The sequence below is a fragment of the Perognathus longimembris genome, chromosome 11, assembly GCF_023159225.1.
Source record: "Perognathus longimembris pacificus isolate PPM17 chromosome 11, ASM2315922v1, whole genome shotgun sequence".
In the NCBI taxonomy this organism is placed as follows: Eukaryota; Metazoa; Chordata; class Mammalia; order Rodentia; family Heteromyidae; genus Perognathus; species Perognathus longimembris.
The window spans coordinates 6334119-6356572 of record NC_063171.1 but is presented as its reverse complement, the minus strand read 5'-3'; the positions used below and the strand labels follow the sequence as shown (position 1 = coordinate 6356572).

Genomic DNA, 22454 nt, shown 5'->3' with positions numbered 1-22454 from the left:
TCTTTTTGCTCAAGGCTAGCACTCTGCCACTTGAGACACAACGCCACTTCTGGCCATTTTCTATATATGTGGTGCTGGGGAATTGAACCCAGGGCTTCATGCATACAAGGCAAGCACTCTTGCCACTAGGCCATATTCCCAGCCCCCTCTGGTGTATTTTCTTGCATGTTCCTTATGCTTAAATTTTGTTGAGCTTGGAACTTTGGATTTATACATTTCCCTTATATTTGGAATTTGATGACTATTATTTTTTTCTTTTTTCTTTTTTTTTGGCCAGTCCTGGGGCTTGGACTCAGGGCCTGAGCACTGTCCCTGGCTTCTTTTTGCTCAAGGCTAGCACTCTACCACTTGAGCCACAGCGCCACTTCTGGCCGTTTTCTATATATGTGGTACTGGGGAATTGAACCCAGGGCCTCATATATATGAGGCAAGCACTCTTGCCACTAGGCCATATCCCGAGCCCCATTATTTCTTTAAGTGTTTTCTCTGCCTTTAATCACTTAAGAATTTCACTTACACACATATTATTTGTACCATATCTTATTATCAATGTCTGTATGTCTGTCTCTTGTTTCCCTTGTCTCTATCTGGGATTGAGGTTCAGACCTCACAATCTATGCATATGAAGCAGTGCTTTATCACTGAGCTATATACCCAGTCCTCTTTTTTTCATTTCTTCTTCCTTTCCCTATATTCTATCTTTATTTACTGTGTCTTTAGGCACACTATTTGTAAAATCTAATTTGCCATTAATGCCATCTATCATATTTTTTTGATATATAGTTTATCTACTTTTTGAACATAATAGTATATGATTCTAATCACTGTTTTTATGTCCTCCTCTGCCAATTCTAATGTCATGGTCACCTGTGGACTGATTTTGATTGGCTGATTATTCTCTACCATGTGGGTCATGTTTTCTTGCATCTTTGCATGGCTGGTGATCTTAGTTTGTGTTTCTATGTACCTTCTTGAGCTGTATTCTAGGACACAGTTAAGTTCCTAGGAAGCAGTTTGAGTCTTTATGATTTGTTATGTGGGTCTAGAGGAGGGCTCAGTCTAGGACTGATTATTCCCCACTTCTGACGCACAGAGTTCTGAGAAACCAGAACCATATAAGTTGTGAATTTTTCTACTGTGACTAGAGAAAACAGGCATGGTTCCTGGCACTGTTTCCTTCAGGCCATTCGGATGTGTCTTTTCTCATGAATCTGCTTATCACTATCTGCTAAATGATGGAGAGTCCTATATGTACAGTTTTTTTATTCTTTGGCACCTCTGTCCCATGTGTTCTGGCTGCCTAGGTCTCCCAGGACTCTGAACTCATTGTATCTCCCTGACCTTGCCTCAGTTTCCCCTACCTAGACTTGGAAACTCAATACAGAAAGCTGGGAAATGAAAGGTTTTGCTTGTGTTTCCTGTCTTTAATTTGGATAAATGATAGGTTTTGCTTATAGTTCCTACCACTAAATCATCATTGCCCTCTACTTGCCCAGTGACAAGGACTTGAAAAAGCTTTATTTCTTATATTTATCTGTTCTCTTGTGGTAGTGTTGTGGTTTTTTGTTGTTGGTCTCATCAGTTCAGGCTGTTACAACAAAATACTATGTTCTTGTTTTGTTTTGGGTTATTTTTGCCAGTCCTGGGGCTTGAACTCAGAGCCTGAGCACCGTCCCTGGCTTCTTTTTACTCAAGGCTAGCACTCTACCACTTGGGCCACAGCACCACTTCTGGCTTTTTGTATATATGTGGTGCTGAGGAATCAAACCCAGGGCTTCAGGTATATGAGGTGAATACTTTACCACTAGGCCATATTCTCAGCCCCACCATGTTCTTCTAAACAACAAACTTTCTCACTGTTCTGGTGGCTGGACTTCTGAGATCAGATAGGGGGTCTGGTCCTGACCTTCTTTTTTTTTTTTTTGGCCAGTCCTGGGGCTTGGACTCAGGGCCTGAGCACTGTCCCTGGCTTCTTCCCGCTCAAGGCTAGCACTCTGCCACTTGAGTCACAGCGCCACTTCTGGCCATTTTCTGTATATGTGGTGCTGGGGAATCGAACCCAGGGCCTCATGTATATGAAGCAGGCACTCTTGCCACTAGGCCATATCCCCAGCCCCCTGACCTTCTTATTGTATATTTTATAGATACTTTGTATGTATAGAAATATCACATAAGGCAAAATCCACAATGTCAGGTATTTAACAAAAAAATACACAGGCTTGTAAAGAGACAAGAAAACCTTTAATGTGTAGATTAATCTACTCAATCTAAACCAACTCAAATGTTAGAACTGGCAAAGATAGTAAAACTCTATTCTGCAGATTCAAACATTTCAGCCTTTTTTTTTTTAACATATTGTATGTGTCTGTTTAAGTAGTACTAGAGGTGGGAAATGCAGTGAATGGAATTCATAATAGGTTAGATAGTGTAGAGGAAAAATACAGCATCATGTGAGAACAGGGAAGAAAGACAGTGGTAGACAGTTGCCCTTCTGTAAGGACGCTTATCCGTTATTGAGGCCCTCCCATGTGATCTGATTGCCTTCCAATGGCCCTAGCTCTTTTGTGTTAATATTTTGACATGAGTTTTTTGGGGAACACAAACATTTATTCATTTAACAATGGGTGAATTCAGTGTCTCTTATTATAACTTGGCTAGAAGTCCAAGTCTCTAGTTGATGACATGTGCGTGTGTGTGTGTGTGTGCGCACGTGTATGTGTGTTCCTATACTGGGGCTTGAACACAGGGTCTGAGCACTGTCTCTTATTTTTTTTACTCAAGGCTACCATTTGAGCCATAGATCCACTTCTAGTTTTTTTGAGGTGGTTAACTACAAATAAGAGTTTCATGGACTTTCCTGCCTAAGTTGGCTTCAAACCTAGATCCTCAGATCTTAGCCTCTTGAGTAGTTAGTATTACAGGTATGAGCCATTGGTGTGCCTGGCATAGCTGTTGGTTTCAAGGCCAATATCTAACTCCTCATGGTTCTGTAGGATAGAAGCAGAATATTTTTCTACTTCCATTAGTATTTATGAAGATACCAAATCGTATGATATTTACAAATGTTTCAAGCCAAAGAGGCTTGTAGTTAATTACAGGCAAAGTCCAGCAGGGCACAGTGTAGCTGTTTCCCTCCTGACTTTCAAGTGTAAATGATGCCCAGTAAGGTTGAATGGTCAGACCCTTGTAGGGCTGAGGTGGTCCTGGCTCAAGGTCAGTGCCTAGGCCGTTGAGCAGCAGGCCTTGTTCCAATGCCATCCTTCCTTCCCCAGTGACAAGCACAGACTATGACACTGCAGCGGATGCCACAGAGACCTCATCGTACTTCAGTGCCCAGGGATACCTGTCCAGGTAGGACTCCCATAGCAATGGCAGAGCCCAGTGATTGATAATCCCAAAACCATCTGGGGAAGCAACCATGCTGGGCTACTGGAATGGGCTTTGGACTAATGAGCCAATTCTTGGAGCTTCTACCAGGTCCTAGAACTCTGTCTCGGTATCTTTCAGTTTAGCAGACAGGAAACCTGAAAATCCATCCATGTCTGACATTTATCACCAAAAGGCCCTCCTACCCATGCCCTCTTACTGATCCCTTAATAGTTGCCCCATTATTTGTCCTTCTTGCCAGCCGGGAACAAGAGGGAACTGAGTCGGATGAGGGGCAGCTCCCTCAGGTGATAGAGGAGCTGAAAGACCTCCAGGTGGCTCCTGGCACACGCCTGGCCAAGTTCCAACTCAAAGTGAAAGGTAAGGGGTTGGGGAGGGAACAGCCACCACAATGGGACAGAGATCAAGAGCCTCCCATTAGCAACAGGTAGGAGGGGACCCCAACCAGCAAGAAGTTGGGTGGTCACACGTGCCTACTGACTGGGTTAGTACCCATTGGTCTTCTCTGTACTTTTGTTTGTCTCTCATTGAGAGATGGCTCTGGTTTGACCACTCCCCTCTATGGCCCCAGGCTACCCAGCCCCAAGACTATACTGGTTCAAAGATGGCCAGCCCCTCACTACATCTGCCCACATCCACATGACTGACAAGAAGTCCTTGCATATGCTGGAGATCATCTCAGTTACTCGGGAGGATGCTGGCCAATACTCAGCTTACATCAGCAATGCTGTAGGTGCAGCCTACTCATCTGCCCAGCTGCTGGTCCAAGGTGGGTGCTCATAGGGAACAGGTAAAGATGTAAACCTCAGATAGTGTTCCAATCAGAGATGGCATCTTGTCCTGACCTGGGGTCAGGACCTCTTGTCATTGTCCCTGTGTAGTGTCACAGGTAGCCAGAAGTTGGCTCTTCAAAGTTATGAGCTCAGGGCTCCTAGACCCAAAGGACCAGGTGTTAGCATCTGAGCACACTGAGCAGAAGCTGACTTGAGGAGACAAATCTACATTTTCTTTCATTTTCCAAAACATCTTGAGCACTGAAAGCTAATCCCAAGCTTGACCCAAACCTGTCCTGTCATTAGAGTAAGGTGCCAGAGTCTCAGTGGAGACGAGGGTGCATGGTGATGTGTCACATTGTGTCTGGCCCATGTGGTCATATGCCTATTGCATACCTGAGCATGTGAGTACCATAGCTCCTTGTATGAGAGTTCAGGCAAGGGTTGGGGAACCTTTGTCTATGGGAGGAGCTACCCCAGTCCCATACTCAGTGGGTAGGACCACTAAGAATGACACAACACCATGTATGGAGCCAAGGAGAGGGTCATTTGTTTGTGTGCTTCTTCTCCTGAATGTCTCCCTCCCTCTGCTTCTTTCAGGCCCTGATGAGCCAGAAGAGAAATCAGCATCAGGTAACATAGACCCAGATGGCAAGAGAGGGCAGCAAACTATAGGTACTGAGGATGGTCCTGGGACTAGCAGCAGTGGAGGTATGGGCAGGAGGATGCCTGGCAGATGGGCAACATGAGGCCAGTGGGCACGGGATGCAGAAGTACTCCTGAGGGTCTCCCGGGTGCAGTAGAGGGCTGAGGCTATTTCCAGGGAGTACCCAAAAGACTATGTCCTTCCAGATGCACATGAACAATTGGTGCCACCCCGGATCCTGGAACGGTTCACTCCCAAGAAAGTGAAGAGGGGTTCTAGTATCACATTTTCAGTGAAGGTAGAAGGTAAGGCTACTCTCTCAAAGAGACAGCTATCACCCTAGGGAGGGTTGTAGGCAGTGCCCCACCCCTGGAGCTCCTGTTCCTCATGAAGGATGGCCTCATTCCTAACAAGGACAGGAACTGTCCTTGGCAAGGATGTGCCCACTGGATCCTCTCATCCACAGGCCACCCAGCTCCAACTGTTCACTGGCTCAAAGAAGAGACTGAGAGAGGTGTGCTGTGGATTGGCCCCAACACACCAGGTTACACCATGGCCAGTTCTTCCCAGCAGCATAGCCTGGTCCTGTTAGATGTGGGCCGACAGCACCAGGGCACCTACACATGCATTGCTTCCAATGCTGCTGGCCAAGCACTCTGCTCTGCCAATCTGCATGTCTCAGGCTGTGAGTAAGATGCACAGGGGGTGGGTGACTGCATTGGTCTTGGGTCATAGGAACTGGATGCTGAACAGCTTTGAGAACTGTTGGGGGGAATGTTGCCCTTCACTAGCTCCCAGGGTGGGACCTCTTACAGTCACTTCTCCCACCTCCTCTCATCCTCTCATAGTGCTGGAAAAAACCTGGAGAGCAAGCCAGGGTCCATTAGTTCTGCTGGACCCATTGTTCACCTTGCTTTGCACAGTGATTGAGGGCCCTGCACAGCTCTCTGCTCCAGAACCTTGCTCAGTCCCTCTGTAGGATGGCATTTTGATGCTAGACTCCCATTCTTCATCCCTGTTGAATGGCCGCCCCATGAGACGAGAGTGGGACAGGGTGGTGGGCTTAGGCATAGTCTCTATCCAGGGTTCCAGAGGGAATGCATGTGTTCAGGACCCCAGGGCAGTCCATACAACTCAGGTAGGATCTGGACTTAGAATCAGATGCATTGAGGTCCAGGACCTCATCCTGATGGCTCACCCACTTTCCTGATAGTGCCCAAGGAAGAGGAGCACGAAAAAGTGAAGGAAGCTCTCATTTCCACTTTCCTGCAGGGGTGAGTGGAGGCTGCCCCCCACCCCCGGCCACCTAGGCCAGGGATATCCATGGAGGAGGTCAAGGAGTGGGGTACAGAACAGCCATACTCCTGAGAGAGCACCCTGTCCTACAGTACAGCCCTGATCTTCCCCCTCAAAAGCCATAAAGTTTGGGCTTACTGCCCACCCTCTTCATGACTTAGTTGGATTTCCCATAACCCTTCCAGTATGGAGCCTGTGATGTGATATCCCTGGCACATGGCCTCCAGACTCTTTTACTGTCAGGAGCTCCTGCTGAAGCCTCTGAGAATCACTCTTTTTCCCCCAGGACAACACATGCGATCTCGACCCAGATGACAGAGTCCGCAGGTTTTACTGAGCTTGCTGGGCAGAAAAAAGGTATTGAGAATGCAAGTGGTCTGGAAACACTCTCATGTCTGAGTGGGGTTTGGAAAAGGCTGCTCAAAGCAGTGCTGGGATAGGGGTCCCCTGTCTTTTGCTAGACAACTCTGAGCTTTAGGAAGAATTGGAGCTATTTTTTTAACCTCTGTGGGTCTGGGAGCCTGTGGGACCCCAAAGGGAAGCCCAGGCCTTGGCAAAGAGTTTGTCCATTGGGCTGTGAAGGCTGGGGTATTAGGCATCTAGAAATGAGGAAGCCCAAACCTACCTTGGGCCCCATGCTCTAGGCTTCTCCCACATTGAGGTAACTGGGTCTGACTCCTACTCAGCTCTGTCCTCAGCTCTTCACCCTCTTCCCTGTAGCCATGATGGCCTTCTGCCATCCCTGGGCTGTGTCCACTGTCTTCTGGTCCCATACCGTTTCTAGAATGTTTTCTGCCCCTTGGCCACTCCTGCTATTATTGCTTAGTAACCTACTATGTCTTGACTGCTCACCAGCCCTTGGGTGCTTCACTGTCCCTCATCTGTGTTACCTGTGCTCTGGTCATCCATTTCTTTCTCTATCCAGACCCTGCTTCCTCTTGTTCTAAGTCCCATTGGCTCATGGGTTCAGACCCCCAATGAGGCAATGTGATTTTTCATCTCACTAATTCTTGCTGGCCCCCTACCCAACCAGCAGCTGAGTTTTCTGGTCTCCATGTCAAACAGCACCATATGGAGGAGACAAGGTCTCCTGTGCTGACTTGGAGGCCCACAGAACTAACAATGTGCCTGCAGTACAGGGAAGGCTCAGCAAACACCTTAAGAATGCACAGCTGCCTGTGTGTTGCTTTTGCTCGCTCAGGAGCCGAAGCAGCTAAGGAGGCCCGGAGTCACTTGTCGCTTGCTGAGGTGGGCACAGAGGAGTTCCTACAGAAACTGACTTCCCAGATTACAGAAATGGTGTCCGCCAAAATCACACAGGGTGAGGGCCCTGTGTGTGTGTGTATGTGTGTGTGTGCACGTGTGTGTGTGTGTGTGAAGTAGGTGGGTGGGATATGGAGCACCCTCATTAATGCTGGGGGTTGGGTGTGGGGCTCGCCTAGCTCCTGAACTCTGGAAATTGGTGAGGTGGAAAGCAGCTGGGGGTAGCCTTCCAGGGGTGTCATGATCTTTGCTTTCACACAGCCAAGCTCCAGGTGCCTGGAGGCGATAGTGATGAGGAGTCCAAGACACCATCAGCTTCCCCACGGCATGGCCGATCAAGGCCTTCCTCCAGTGTCCAAGAGTCTTCTTCAGAGTCAGAGGATGGAGACTCCCGTGGTGAGGTGAGTCAGTAGGGTCCTTGGGGGTCAGGGTGGGAATGGGCCCTGACCCCATGAAAGAGAAGGTGTATGGATGAGAGATGCAGGGGCTACAGGGCTTTCTGGTAGGGCCTCTGTGAGTAGGTGTGTCCTTCACGGGGCCTTGGGGAAATGGGGTCCCAGGCTTGAGGCAAGAAGAATTCACCTTCAGCAGAGGGAGAGAAGACCTCCCAGCCAAGGCACACTGGAGATGGGAACTGGTGAGAACCCTGGTCATCTGTACATGGATTCCTGCAGAAACTTGCTTTGTGGTAGAATTGGTCCTCCCTCTGCTAGTGCCTCCAGTGTACCAGGCTTCTTGTTAGACCTCAGAGTGGTGGGTAGGCAGGTAGTGAGCTATCAACAGTAGGTAAGTATGGGTAGTCCTAGTTGGGAGACCTAGGAGGGTATAGAGATCTCTTGTAGCGATAGAAGGCAGATATTCCATGTCTCTTTCACAATGCATGGGGTAGATCACGTGCAAAATGACTTCCTGCATGTCTGTCCGCAGACTGGGGTTGGCAGGTCTGGTTAGTACTTCCCTGGGTCTCTTGACTTGGCTTCCCCTCCTCTGTGGGATCTTGGGGGACTGTTGGGGAGTTGGGGAGACCCCCAGAATCACTGGGGACTCCTCAAGGCCTCTGGCTGGCAATTCTGTATTCCTACTCTCTGTCAGATCTTTGATATCTACGTGGTCACAGCTGACTACCTGCCCCTGGGGGCTGAGCAGGATGCCATCACACTTCGAGAAGGCCAGTATGTAGAGGTCCTAGACTCAGCCCATCCACTTCGCTGGCTTGTGCGCACTAAGCCCACCAAATCCAGCCCCTCAAGGCAGGGCTGGGTGTCACCTGCCTACCTGGACAAGAGGCTCAAGGTATCCAGATGGCTGGGGTTGCAGGGAAGTGAGCCTTGGCTACTATAGACCTTGTTCACTGGCCTAGAGGACCCTGAAATTGTTGTTCCTATTTGAGAGATGGGAGCCTGACCTTGGAGCAGTGGCAAGGGTAGAGCTCAGGCTATCTATGATGAGTTCCTATTTTTTACTAGCTGTCACCTGAATGGGGGCCCACTGAAGCCCCTGAATTCCCCGGAGAAGCTGTGTCTGAAGATGAATACAAGACTAGGCTAAGGTGAATGTCTGGTGGGGCTTCCTACTGGCCGGCCCATCAATCACAGAAACCTGCAGCTTACCCTCCTGGGTCCAGTTGGAATGCTGCCCTGCTTCTTTTGTGGGGGCCGGTGAATCTGATTTTACATGAGCCTTTGTCAGGGATGGAGTTGAGCTAACCCCAATTCCTGGTTGCTACAACTCCCCCTCCTGGGGCCTTGTGCTGTTTGTTGGGAGCATGCCAGGTGACTTCCTGGTGGAGAGGGCAGTTTTGTGGAGGACAAAGCAGCCTCTCTCTCAAACTCCTCACTCCCTTTCTGAAAGTTGGCAATAGGCTGAAAAGGGCAAGATATGGTCTGATTTAGCAGCTGAGGGAATGTGGGCCACAAGGAAGTAAACTCTGCCAGAGCAAGGTGGTTTCCCAAGCCTTGTGCAGGCAGCAGGAGCCAGCGTCTGAGTTTCTGGGTCTCTCACTTATGGCTGCCCCTCCTGCCAGCTCTGTCATCCAGGAGTTGCTGAGTTCAGAGCAGGCCTTTGTTGGTGAACTACAGTTTCTGCAGAGTCATCACATGCAGCACTTGGACCGAAGTCCATGTGTGCCTGCTGCCGTGGCCAGCCAGAAGGCAGTCATCTTCAGAAATGTGCAGGACATTAGCCATTTCCACAGCAGGTGAGTGTGTGGGGCTACATGAGGAGAAGGTGGGTGGGTGGGAATGCAGTTAAGAATGCACTGTAAAGCCTGCAAAGTTAAAAGAATGAGGGATGGAGTTGATAGGGGAGGGATGGGTGAAAATGTTGAGCAAAATGCATTGTATTCATAAGTTGTTAAATGGAAGCTCCTTTGTACAACTACTTAAAGATAATAAAAAATAATAAAGAAATGCCAAGATTTAAAAACAAATAACATGCATATGAACATACATATACTGGCTGCAGGCCAGGCCTAATGGATGGGTAGACATGAGTTGAAGAGGGAGAGAACCGGCAGACCCCCTACCAGGAAACACAAATGTGTACTTGTCTGAGGCATGGGAGGGTCTGCAGTATGCCTCTGCTAATTAATTGGCATGTGCATAGCCCACATGTCTGAGTGCTTTGTGTAGGCATACATGTATGTGGGTATATATGTGTATATGTGCAGCCACCACATTGCATGTCCATGTACTCAACACACCCACACATATACAAGGCATACCTATGTATACATAAACAGTGTATACATGTATGCATGTGCATATTTACATGTATATGTGTGCAGGCCTCCATGCACCTGCATGCTGTTGCATACTCAGAAAAGGCACATGAGTGCTCACGTGAACACCAACATATACACATGCCCAATGCACTCCCAAATGTTTGTAGATTACACACATTCACATAATGCACATAAGAATACATACTATGCTTATATATTTGTTCACATCTTTACATCCTTATGTACACATTTACATGTCCGTACAGCATACATCTGCCTGTATGTGCACCTACACATGCACATACTCACATGTGTGTATAAATGCACTCACATGTCTGAACTTATATGTGGAAATGTATGCACATCTCCATGCACTCACTGAATGTGTGCCCACACTCAGCACACAGTGCACTCACCCTCATAGGGCCAGCTCCTGGGAAGAAGCCTGTCCCTTCCCAAAGGAGAGGACTTAGAGCCAGTGTATGGGTGGATGCCCTGAGCTTGTCCCCTTCGTGACAGCTTCCTACAGGAACTGAAGCATTGTGACACAGATGATGATGTGGCCATGTGCTTCATCAAGAATCAAGAGGCCTTTGAGAAGTACCTTGAGTTCCTTGTGGGCCGTGTGCAAGCTGAGTCTGTGGTTGTCAGCACACCAGTCCAGGAGTTCTACAAGGTGCCCTCTTCAGGCTTAATGGCTATTAGCTCCACCCTGACTGCTCCTAGGCCTTGGTTCCTGCTCTTAGCCCCTATCTAAAGGTCCCCTTGCCCAAATGCCATCTGAGGCATTGACCCAAACCCGAAGTTCATCTTCGCTGACCCTCTCTCTCTCACATGTCCACTGCCACGCCCCCCCTGCCCCTTGGGCTCCAGCTTAGTGAGAAATGCAGCCAGAGCCCTGTGCTCTGTGCTCCTCAGCTGCCCACTTAAGGTGCCTAAGCCCTGTGCTACTGCTCTCACCAAGAGTCAGGGGTGACTGTGTGATGCCCCTGGAGCCTGTCCTCCAGCTCAGGGTGACTTCATCCATGGAGAACCATGCCTTCCTGCCTGAAACCCATCCTTGTGATTCCCACAGAAATACACAGAGGAGACTCTGTCAGCCAAGGACCCCTCGCAGCCACCCCCACCCCCACTTCAGCACTATCTGGAGCAACCAGTAGAGCGGGTACAGAAATACCAGGCCCTGCTGAAGGTAGGCATAGCTATGTTTTGTGTGTCCAGGCTGGATCAAAGGATAGATCTGGACTTGGAGGCACCTGGTGCCCTGCTGCTCTGCCCTTCACCTTAGGAACTGATCCGAAACAAGGCCCGGAACAGGCAGAACTGCGCTTTGCTGGAGCAGGCCTATGCAGTGGTGTCAGCGCTGCCCCAGCGTGCTGAGAACAAGCTGCATGTGTCACTCATGGAGAACTACCCTGGCACCCTAGAAGCCCTGGGAGAGCCCATCCGCCAGGTCAGGCTGAGAGGCAGTGGGGATGCATGCTGGGCTACAGGGCTGGTGGTACATGATGGGCATGACTTTGGTAGGGTGCAGGGTTACATGAGTGATAGTGTGTCCTGCACCTGTGGCTGGTCCCCCCCCCCCCCCGTCAGCCACAGACTAACCACTGCCCACTCATGCCCCTAGGGCCACTTCATCGTGTGGGAGGGGGCACCAGGGGCTCGGATGCCCTGGAAGGGCCACAACCGCCATGTCTTCCTCTTTCGCAACCACCTGGTGATCTGCAAACCCCGGCGAGACTCTCGTACTGACTCCTTCAGCTATGTGTTCCGGAATATGATGAAGGTCTGTGGGTGCCTGAAGCTTCCATGGGCTCTGATGGGCAGATGACTGGATGAGTGGAGGTCTGTCTGTCCCTCAAGGGACATCCTCCAGGATGGATGCTAGGGACCAGTCTGTAGTCACTGGTCCTGGGTGGTCTGGGAATGACCATCAAGATCTGGCATCCCAAGGAGGTGGTCATCCTTCATCTCCACACTGATGCCCTCCCTCTCCACAGCTGAGCAGCATCGACGTGAATGACCAAGTGGAGGGGGATGACCGTGCTTTTGAGGTATGGCATGAGCGAGAGGACTCTGTGCGCAAATACCTGCTGCAAGCACGGACGGTCATCATCAAAAATTCATGGGTGAAGGAGATCTCTGGCATCCAGCAGCGCCTGGCCCTGCCAGTGTGGCGTGAGTATTTTTCTTTCTGGAGGCTCTGGTGGCTGGGGGAGGACAGGTGAGTTGAACCTTTCACCCCATCTGTCTTACTGGGTGGCACCAGGTCATAGGGCCCCCAAGACTTGGAGTGTTCAAGTAGCAAAGCCTTTGGCCCCGTCCCCCAGCGAGCATGTAGGAATGGGAGGGTTTCTAGTGCAGATGATTCTGTTCTCTCCTTGGTTAGTTCTTGGTCGGGTGCAATGGTGGGGGCCTCAGAGAGTGAGAGTTGAACAGAGCGTGGATTGTCCCTGACCCAGGTAAGGAACACTTGGGCAACACAGTGGGAAGACAGCATAGTGGGGCTCCACGACAGGAGAGTGAGGAATCTTGCCTCTGAATTTACTGCCTCAACCTAAATAGAATCTTCTTCACAATCTCTACCCACCCCCAGTACATACCCAGCTTGCCTAACTCATCCTTGATTCTGGGTTGGGATTCCTGATATCCATGGGTATTGGTTGAAACAACCTGTCAGAGTATATTCAAGGGGACATATCATGCAAGATTGTTCAGAGGCCTCATATGTGTATCCTCAGGTTCTCCAGATTTTGAAGAGGAACTGGCTGATTGCACAGCTGAGCTGGGTGAGACAGTCAAGTTGGCCTGCCGTGTGACTGGCACACCTAAGCCTGTCATCAGCTGGTATAAAGGTACACCCCTGGGGCCAGGGGAGGCTCCCTAGCCTCACTTTCAAGGGTGTGAATTGGGAAGAAGCACTGGAGAGAAATAGGCTGAGTATGGGACGAGGACCCAGAATAAGTTCTGATTAGTAGGGACCTGGGGTGTGAGGTAGGAAATAGGCCATGCCTTGTCAAGGGGCTGGGACTGACAAGGTAGGGTAGGGGACAGATGATGAATAGATAAGCTTATGATATAAGGTCTGCTACTCAGGGAAATAAGAAAGGCAAGGGAAAGAGTGACAGGTAATGATAGGCCTCTGAGGTGGTATGTCTGAAAAGCAGACAGGCAGCTATAAGAGCATGTGGGGAGCAAAGGGGGAGATGTGACAGCTCAGCTCTCAAGTGAGAACAACATACCTGGGCAGATTAACAGGTTGAACTGTGGAGTACCATTAAGTTCAATAATTTGCTGTATGGGCTAAGAACTCAGAAAAGCTGTTATACTTACGATAATCATTTATTGCACTGGAAGGACCCAGATTAAAGTCAGTGAGAGAAGAGAGAAGGCTCCTGAGCGGCATCACCAAGTATAAGCTTCCTATTTCTCCTCCTGGTTGAGTCATGTAGCTGGTGCCTCCTCACCCTAGTAACAATGTGTGATAACATACGTGAAGAGTTGCCACCCAGGTAGCTCACCAAACCTTAGCTTCAGGGTTTTATGTTGGGGCTGGTTGTGTGTATGTATGCATGTAGCCCTTCCTAAAGTCAAGTTGATACACATGGCCCAAAGAGCCTACCACAAATACTGTTAATATGAAGTAGTCTTAAAGTTGATAAAAGTTGATGAAGTAATATGAAATTGATATTGCATGGGCCTGAGCCCCTTCCACAAATCTGTGGTCCAAGGCCCCTAGAAAAACCAAGACACTTTTTAAAACCAGTATTTCAACAATTTATTTGTGTTAATGACTGGAATCTTTTCTCAGATTAAGTTTGTAACAGTGGGGCTGGGAATATGGCCTAGTGGTAAAGTGCCCGCCTCATATACATGAAAACCTGGGTTTGATTCCTCAGCACCACGTATATAGAAAAATCCAGAAGTGGCGCTGTGGCTCAAGTGGTAGAGTGCTAGCCTTGAGCAAAAGAAGCCAGGGACAGTGCTCAGGCCCGGAGTCCAAGGCCCAGGACTGGCAAAAAAAAAAAAAAATTGTAACAGTGAGTGATAAGCTAGATGTAAAAAAACTAACACACAGCAGTACCTTGACATTTCAGGGAAGAAAAGGGTGTTACAATGGAAATTCATCTATCATTTTTAACCAAACAATGTTGAAATAAGTAAATTTTTAATAGAAAATGGAATCTTGTTCTTTTATACTTTAAATGTAAAAGTATTTTAATAGAGAAAACTCCATTTTCTGCATCAATTTACAGCCAGGATATTCCAAGGTCTCTGAGGTCAGCCAAGGAACCTTGGGCCAACGTTAGATATTGTTTTACTTTTTGGCTACACTGCGTCTTGAACTACACTTTAGTGGCTCCACACAGGAACAGTGGTGGTGCAACCAGGCAGCTGTGAGAGTATGGGGGAGCAGTGGTGTCCCCCATCAGCATCCTGACTCCAAAGAACCAGTTATTTAAGTAGGAAACCCAGCATCTGGGCTGTTTACAACAGGCAAGTGTCAGCAAGAATATAACAGCATTCACTATGGAGACTAGTGTGGCATGAGCTGTAAGAACTCCAGTAAGCTCTCCTGCTGAACTGAGGACTCCACCTCTCCTTGGTTGGTGCTGAAGTTGGGCAGCTACAGTGGTCAGTGTGCACCATGGGGATCAGCTTAGCTGGATGATGAGTGATCCAAGCCCATACTTGGATGGAGCTACAAGGATCTCCGCTTGGAACCAGCAGCTCTGCAGAACAGAGAGCAGAGAATTCCTCACCTGGGGAAAGGCAACTTGTGAATAAGGCTAGCTGGACCTTTTCTCACCTTCCTCATCATGGAGCCCAACTTGGCCCAACTGTGAATGAGAGATCATAGACCTCAGGGTATCAGGAGTCTTGTTTCTACCAAAGTTCTGTTGCACACAAAGGGCTGCATCAGGAATAGGAAGTCCTAAACCCCACAGAATCCCTCCTATTACCAGAAGCTACAGTTGGTAGAATAGTCACAGAAAGCTGGAATTTGCTAAAGACCATGAGAACTCCTGATAAAGCTAAAGATTCCATTTCATGTTGCTCTAACAAAATGCCTGAGTCTGGGTTCCTTCAAAAGTCAAGAGATTTCTTACAGAGTTCAAAGGCTGAAAATATCATGGTACCAACCTGGTGCTGTTATCTTGGCAACATCACAATGTGGAGCCTCAGGGTGTCATGTGGGACAGTGTGAGGGAGAGAGAAATTATGGTAAGACAGTAAGCAAGAGGAACTTGGGCCATGCTTGCTCCCATAACAACTTGCTTTCATGAGCTAACTTGCTCCTCCTGGCAACCAGCATTAATCTCTTCCCAGTGACCTCATTCACTTCTATTCCTCCTCACCTCTTAAGATTCTACCACCTCAGTGTCCCACACAGAAGACCAAGCTTCCAGTACACAGACCTTAGGGGCTGTACTCAAACCAGCCCTAAACCATAGCAGAGCTAAAAGGGAGTTGTTATTATACAGTCCAGAAATTGGCTTGGGCCCCACACAGAACTGCATGATGGGTAGACTAAGCTGCAGACTCAGCTGGGGCCATGTTGACCCCAATACTCAAAGTGTCCTGTGAGATGTCCTCAATATTCAAAGCATCAAGTGGTTAGAAGGGGACCTGAGAGACAAAGATTCTTGTGACTTTGCCCACATAGAGGAACAGGCCCCTGAATCTTAGGCTTCTAGGCCGTCCTTGCTGGTGGAATGTGCAACATTTATATCAGAGCATTTAAGCAAGATGCTTCTCAGAAACTGGATGTCAGAGGACATTGAAGCTCTCATAATTTCCAAGTCCTTAAAGATTCCTAGAACAGCATCTTGAACACATGCTGGAGTCTTTGCCATGTGAACATGGTTTGGGTCTTTAGACCATTCATTCACTTTAGCACACAGAGGGCTCCCTGCTTATATCCAGATTGTGTATGTTGGTGTCGTGGTGTATGTTGGGCATCCCTCTCCATCAGAGCATTTAAAGTGTGAGCTTTTTCTGGCAGTCTCTGCATTATGGATGGTTGTGAAAAGGCGTAATGTTCCTCTGGATTCGTGGAGACCACATCCAGAACAATTTGAATGTGTAGGACTGTTCAGTTTTGTGCATTGCAGCATTATGAGCAGCGGGGGAGGGGGTGTGTGTGGAAAGAGTCCTCCACAGTGAAATATCTGTCCCTCCCTATCCTTCTCCCAGGAAGGAGCTGTGTCATGATCAATGATGTTTGGGGTAGTCATACAAGACTGATTTAGTACAAAAAATTTCATCCATCTTTTATTTACTATACTTTATAATTTCAATCCTCAAATATATTTACATACAACTACAAGTATTTAAAAGACAGGTGGCACCTGGTGTTTGTAGATTGCTGGGGAAGTGGTGGAACGAGTACTACTTCAGGACGACCAGGCCAGGTCTGTGCCTTGGAGGTGAGGTCTCTGTACATGAAGAAGGTGAAATACTGGCTACGCAGGCAGGGCAGAGGAAGCCAGGACTCAAGCTGAGAGGGAGAAAGTAGGGGCGTGTGACTTCGGGAGAGAGACCCCAAGGCAGGTGGGCACTAAGGCTTGTACTGTTTGCAGTTAGCAAGCCTTATTTGTTTGGGGAAAATTTGGGGTGCTAAGTCCAGCTGCAAAGGCTAGCTGGCAGCAGGACAGGGCCAGATATAAGTGAGAGGAGATGGGAAGGACATGTGATTCATGGTAGTTCTAATCTGGGTAAAGACTAAGAGTAGATGAGTCCATCCACTGTCTGTGAACTGGGGACATGGTCAGCATGTGAGAGGTACCTAGGAGTTGCCAGGGAGGTGAGGGTAGCCTGTGGGGTTAGGCCTATCCATCCAGCCTCTGCTTCTATCCACTGTTCAAATTGGTCAAACAGAGACAGATATTTAGGCTGTGCCCTTTATGGAAAGACACAGAATGACAGACATTCAGAAACAAAAACAAGTTGACAGAGACATAGAGACAGAAACAGACATTGAGAGACATATTAAGGTAGTCAGAGAAAGACCAGGACAGTCAAGCAAACAGAAGTTTGGGTGGAGAAATTTTGGAGAGAAAGCTAGAAACCAAAGGAGAGATCCACACATTTAGAGGTAGTGATATCGATGTTGAACAGGTGCCTCTTGTACCTGAAAAGGTTAGGCTTTGGGATTACCACCCTTGTGACAGCCCTTACTTTCCCTTTACAGATGGGAAGCCAGTAGAGGTAGACCCTCACCACATCCTCATTGAAGACCCTGATGGCTCATGTGCCCTCATCTTGGATAACTTGACGGGCGTGGATTCTGGCCAGTACATGTGCTTTGCGGCCAGTGCTGCAGGCAATGCCAGTACTCTGGGAAAGATCCTGGTGCAAGGTTAGCAAGGTGGCCTGACTGGCTTGGGGACAACTTTGGCTCTACCTACAACCACAGCCTCTTGAACAAGGGATGGACTGCAGTGGGGCTGGTGGGTGCAGTTGAGGCAAGATGGAGAGGCAATTGAGAGAGTGGTATTGACAGACCGAGTAGAGCCAAAGCCTGCCTGAGGGCACAGGAAAGGCACCGTGTGAAGGAGGACATTGAACCTCCTACCTCAACTCTTCTTCCACTCTATCACAGCATCTCTTTGTCACTGTGTGCCTTTATTCTGTGTCTGTCTCTCTCTGGCTCTTTGTGTCTCTTTATTATGTTTCTGTCTTTCCCTCATCCTGCAGTTCCCCCACGGTTTGTTAACAAGGTCCGGGCCTCTCCCTTTGTGGAGGGAGAAGATGCACAGATCACTTGCACTGTTGAAGGTGCCCCATACCCTCAGATCAGGTGAGGCCTGGGACCACAACTTCTGTATGTGTGGTGGGGCTGGATAGCACAGTCCCTTGGTCAGACTTAGGCTGGGACACAGCTGCAATACCAAAGAAAGTGGACATTAGGGGGCCAACTTGTGCTAGATGTAGGGTTTTCGGTGTCCAGGAGGGCATAGCCAGGCTGGGTCCTCTGGTTTCCCAAGGGTGGGCTGGTTAAGGAGAATGGGATCCCAGGGCAGCACAGGGGGTGGGGTCGCTAGCATAGGGTGCCAAGCTGAGCAAAGGCCCTGAACACAGGGCAGAAGGTAGCCCAATATGTTTCACCTGTCCTGTTCCAGGTGGTATAAGGATGGGGCCCTGCTGACCACTGGCAGCAAGTACCGGATGCTGAGTGAGCCCCACAGTGGTGTGCTGGTGTTGGTGATCCGGACAGCCACCAAGGAGGACCTGGGGCACTATGAGTGTGAGGTAAGGTATATGGGTTAGGGGACACTCCTCATCACCAGCCAACCTCTGGTGTCAGAGGACACCATACTGTTACTCTTCATCTTCAGGCACCCCACCCCCATGTAATGGCCTTGCCCATCCTCTGCCTGTAGCTTCCTCTTCCACATCAGGCCAGGTCCCCACTAACTGACCCCTTGCCATCACCCCACTATATTAGGATTGCCACTTGGTCTTTGCCTTTTGGGGGAGACCTGGTACTGACCTGACTTTTGTTCATTTGTGTAGAGATGTAGTGATTCTGTCCAGCACAGAACTTTTAGCCTGAAAGATGGCAGCGTTGCCCTCTGCTCCTAGAGTCTGCATGCACAGGCCTGTGGTTGGAGCTGGTCAGAATTCTAAGGGCCTTGGAAGCCCTGCCTTTCCTCAAGTGACCCTAAGCAGGTTGTGCTCACTGTGGATGCCCCTAGAGCTCCTAGTTCTGGCCTCTGCTGGCTCTTCTGGGGTTCTTATCTGCATGGCTTCTTCATGAATTGAAGGAGTCTAATCCACGGGGAAGCTGGCCAGGGAGCAAGGAGTCCAACATTAGCTCTGGATATCCATTTAAGATACAGTTTTTCATGACCACATATAATGCTTTAAGTTAAATTGAAATCAGTTCACTCCCATTTAAGATTCTCACTATTAGCTGAGTACTGGTGGCTCACCCCTGTAATCCTAGCTACTCAGGAGGCTAAGATCCAAGAAACTAGGTTCAAAGCTAGCCCAGGCAAGAATGTCCATGAGACTCTTATCGCCACCAAAAACTATCAAAAAAAATCCAGTAGTGGAGCTGTGGCTCAAGTGATAGAGCACTAGCCTTGAGCACTAAAGCTCAGGGGACAGCACCAGGTCTAGAGTTCAAGCCCTAGGACTGGCAAAACAACAACAACAACAACAACAACAACAGATTGTAACTATTCACTCAAGTGCTCTCAGCCCCATGGCCAGCAGCCAGATTGGCAGAGAGAAGCTCCACTGTTACAGAAGACCCTTTGTGAATGGGCTGGGAGCCCTTTCCCCTGTGGGAGACATAGTCCCAGTGGGAATACCATGCTACTGGCCACCATAGTGACACCAGCAAGATGGCCAGGCTCCTCTGGGGAGCACTAGGTTCTCAGACCTCTGCCATCCATTTTGCAGCTGGTGAATCGGCTAGGCTCAACACGTGGTGGTGGAGAGCTATACATGCAGAGCCCTGCTCTGAGGGCCCAAGACCAGCCCCATTGGGAACAGCTCATGGCTGCTATGGAAGGTAGGTCCTCCCATGCTGGGCTTACTAAGTATTGCGCCCTGGGTTGCACTCTCCATGGCCCTGAACAGAGCCCAGTGGAGCTGAAACCATCAACCCTCCACCCAGGGTGTGCTTCCTTGATGAGGGGACAGGGTTGGCATTGCAGAGAAGGAAGGGGTATGGCTGGAAGAGTGGAGGAAGAACCCTGAAAAGGGAGCTGCAGCACAATCTCAGTGCATGTATAATCTGGCAGAGGCCAAGCCATGAGCCTGGTGTGAAGACTGGAGAAGCAACGCTGGGTGGGCAGAAGATCGTAGAGCCCTGCTCAGTGCCTGTGCACAGAGAAAATGCACATGAAGGCCACATCTGGGCCTTGGAGAGCCTTACTACTAGTGATCAGGGAGGCCCTGTGCAGGTGACGGCAGTAATAAAAAGAGGCCCAGCTGGAGGCTAGTAGCTCATGTTTGTAATCCTAGCTACTTAGGAGGTGGAGATCTGAAGACTGCAATTCAAAGCCAGCCCAGACAGAAAAGTCCATGAAACTCTTATCTCCAATTAACTACTAAAAGCTGGACATGGAGGTGTGGCTCAAGTGGTAGAGTGCCACTTTTTCACTCAAGTGGTTGAATGAAAAAGCCAACCAAGATGGAAAGGTCCTGAATTTAAACCCCAGTACTGGACCCAAAGGGTAAGAGGGAGGAGGCTTTCACAGCATGCAGAAGGCATTCCCAGAACCAAGTATCCAGCCTGTTCCCTGCTCCATGCTGGGTTTGGCTTTGAAGAGGTCAGAACACTTGTTTGGTGTCTCGGCCTGGCTTCAGTATAAGCCACACTAGAAACAGAAGGTGGCAGAGGTGACATGTCACTCCTGCAAAGTTCCAGCTGGCTCAGCCAGTCAGAATGGAGAAGGGGCCAACTGGAGTCTTCCCTGTGCTTCCCAGTTGGAGCCGTGCCACCTGGAAGGGGCTGCTGAGCTGGGGCAAACCTCTCTTTTCTTGAGACCATTGAACAGAGGCTGGACCCACCCTGGTGGGCCTACAGCTCCCACAGCAGAATGGAGTAGAATTCATACCCTCTGAGGCCTGACAGCGGGCACTGGTGGTTTTTGGCCACTGGAAACAATCTCTTTGGAGTTGAATATCTGAAGTCTCTCCATCTGAAGACTCTCCCAGAACTTAGCCACTTGGAGCCCCAGAGTTCAGCTTTGAGACCTGTAATGCCGTCCATAGTTCTCACAGAGACTCATTCCTTGGTAGATGGAAGTCCTTTTCCCTTGTCCCTAACAGGGCCACAGGTACTGGCCAAGTCCCTTTCTACTGTTAGACTTCCATGTCTGATCTGTGTCCCTGAAGGCATCAAAGATATCTTCGGGCCCCACCACCTGGTGACCACAGCACTGTGTGTACCTGCTTCTGCTACCACCGGCACGTCCACATCTCATGGTTGGGAGGGGCCTCTTCTTGTTGGAGACGAATATCTTCTACTGTCATTCACTTGGTTATCACAATGAGTCTCTTTCTGGGTACAGAGGAGGGATGGCAGTGTGGGAGAGCAGGCCTTCGGAGCCCACCAGTGCCAGATGCATCGTTGATACTTTGGTGAGGCAAGAGGCTGGTTCTTGAAGACCTGGAGTCAGAGCCCAATGCCTCCCTGCTTCCTAACTCATGTCCTGCCGCTTCACCTTAACCCTGTGGCTTTGCCAGCCCTGGCAGGCCTTTGTGGGAGGGCATTGCCCTCTCGCTTGTGTATTGCACCAGGCTGGGAGCCCTGCTTTGCACAGCTGCACCTTTCCTGTACTTGCCAATACTTACTCAGGCCCAAATCTTGTCATGTGGGAGCTGAGGACCATGAATGAAGGTGCTAGGAACTTAGCAGCCTAGAAAGGTCCTGTCTACTAGCCTCAAAGCTATAAGTTATGAGCCTGTTAGGAAGGATGAGGAAGAAATCCTGAGCTTTCTCATCATCCTGTTCTTGCAAGTGGTGAATATGATGGCCATCTCTGGTCTCAATGGAGTCTAACTAATCAGAACTTTATGTACCAATCTTTCTCTTCCCATGGTCATCTTTCCCTAGGAGGAAACACTGCACAAACACATGCACACACAAACACATATACATATGTATGTATGCACATGTGTGTGAGTTCACACACCCATGAGTGCATGCATGTGAGAGGCACGTGTGCATGTATCTGCAATATACACATGCATGTATTTGCTTATATTTGCAAGATATACATATGCATGTATATGCACACAGACATACAGGAAAGGTATCTTCCAAATGCACAGGCACAGCAAGTACTTTAGTTCACATGTACTTCATCTGAGACACGGAAAGCCTTCATGTGGCAAATAGAAACGCAGGAATTCCCACAGGCCAGGAGCTCTGGGCCTCCAGGTCAGTTTTCCCCTTAAAGTGTGATGTGAGGGGCTAACGAGATGTGAGGGTACTCTTAGAGGCTGCCTGCTGTCAAGCTGGTCAAACTGGTGCTACCTACTCCCAGATGAGCCCCATCCTGCCCTTGCAACTCCATCAGCAAGGTAGGAACTGTAACCCCATCCTACTTGCTCTGGAAAGGAGGCAGCTGGAAGAAGCAAGAGAGGCCAGTGAGTGTGTGAACTGTGAGTGCTCCCATAGGAAGACATAGCTTATTCTTCTCATGCAGAGGTCAAGACTCTGCTCAAATGCCCTGTGGGGACTGCTTTTGGCAAGACTTCTGTGACCTCGTGCCATGAAGCTCAGACATGTGTTTTTAGGGCTCCAATGCCCCTGATCGTCTGGCTTCTCAAATTTGGGGTAAAAGAGGCATCAGCATCCAGTTCTAGTATGGCTGCTGGTGGCTCACTTGCAGCCATAGGC

General features: G+C 49.1%; 1 protein-coding gene across 13 annotated transcripts in view; it reads left to right on the top strand.

Annotated features, from left to right (window-relative positions):
• Obscn (obscurin, cytoskeletal calmodulin and titin-interacting RhoGEF) overlaps positions 1-22454 on the top strand; it is a 141294-nt gene that overhangs the window by 96183 nt on the left and 22657 nt on the right. For all 13 annotated transcript variants that reach the window (XM_048356734.1, XM_048356727.1, XM_048356732.1 and 10 more), the window contains 23 exons: positions 3273-3351; positions 3629-3747; positions 3959-4156; positions 4761-4793; positions 5013-5111; positions 5273-5491; positions 6020-6080; positions 6389-6459; positions 7304-7423; positions 7627-7766; positions 8458-8658; positions 8832-8914; positions 9389-9562; positions 10607-10763; positions 11163-11279; positions 11376-11540; positions 11715-11873; positions 12088-12265; positions 12829-12942; positions 17283-17450; positions 17789-17891; positions 18214-18343; positions 19502-19613. In XM_048356734.1, the coding sequence (XP_048212691.1) occupies positions 3273-3351; positions 3629-3747; positions 3959-4156; positions 4761-4793; positions 5013-5111; positions 5273-5491; positions 6020-6080; positions 6389-6459; positions 7304-7423; positions 7627-7766; positions 8458-8658; positions 8832-8914; positions 9389-9562; positions 10607-10763; positions 11163-11279; positions 11376-11540; positions 11715-11873; positions 12088-12265; positions 12829-12942; positions 17283-17450; positions 17789-17891; positions 18214-18343; positions 19502-19613 (3000 nt within the window). The remainder of the gene's footprint in view (positions 1-3272; positions 3352-3628; positions 3748-3958; positions 4157-4760; positions 4794-5012; positions 5112-5272; positions 5492-6019; positions 6081-6388; positions 6460-7303; positions 7424-7626; positions 7767-8457; positions 8659-8831; positions 8915-9388; positions 9563-10606; positions 10764-11162; positions 11280-11375; positions 11541-11714; positions 11874-12087; positions 12266-12828; positions 12943-17282; positions 17451-17788; positions 17892-18213; positions 18344-19501; positions 19614-22454) is intronic.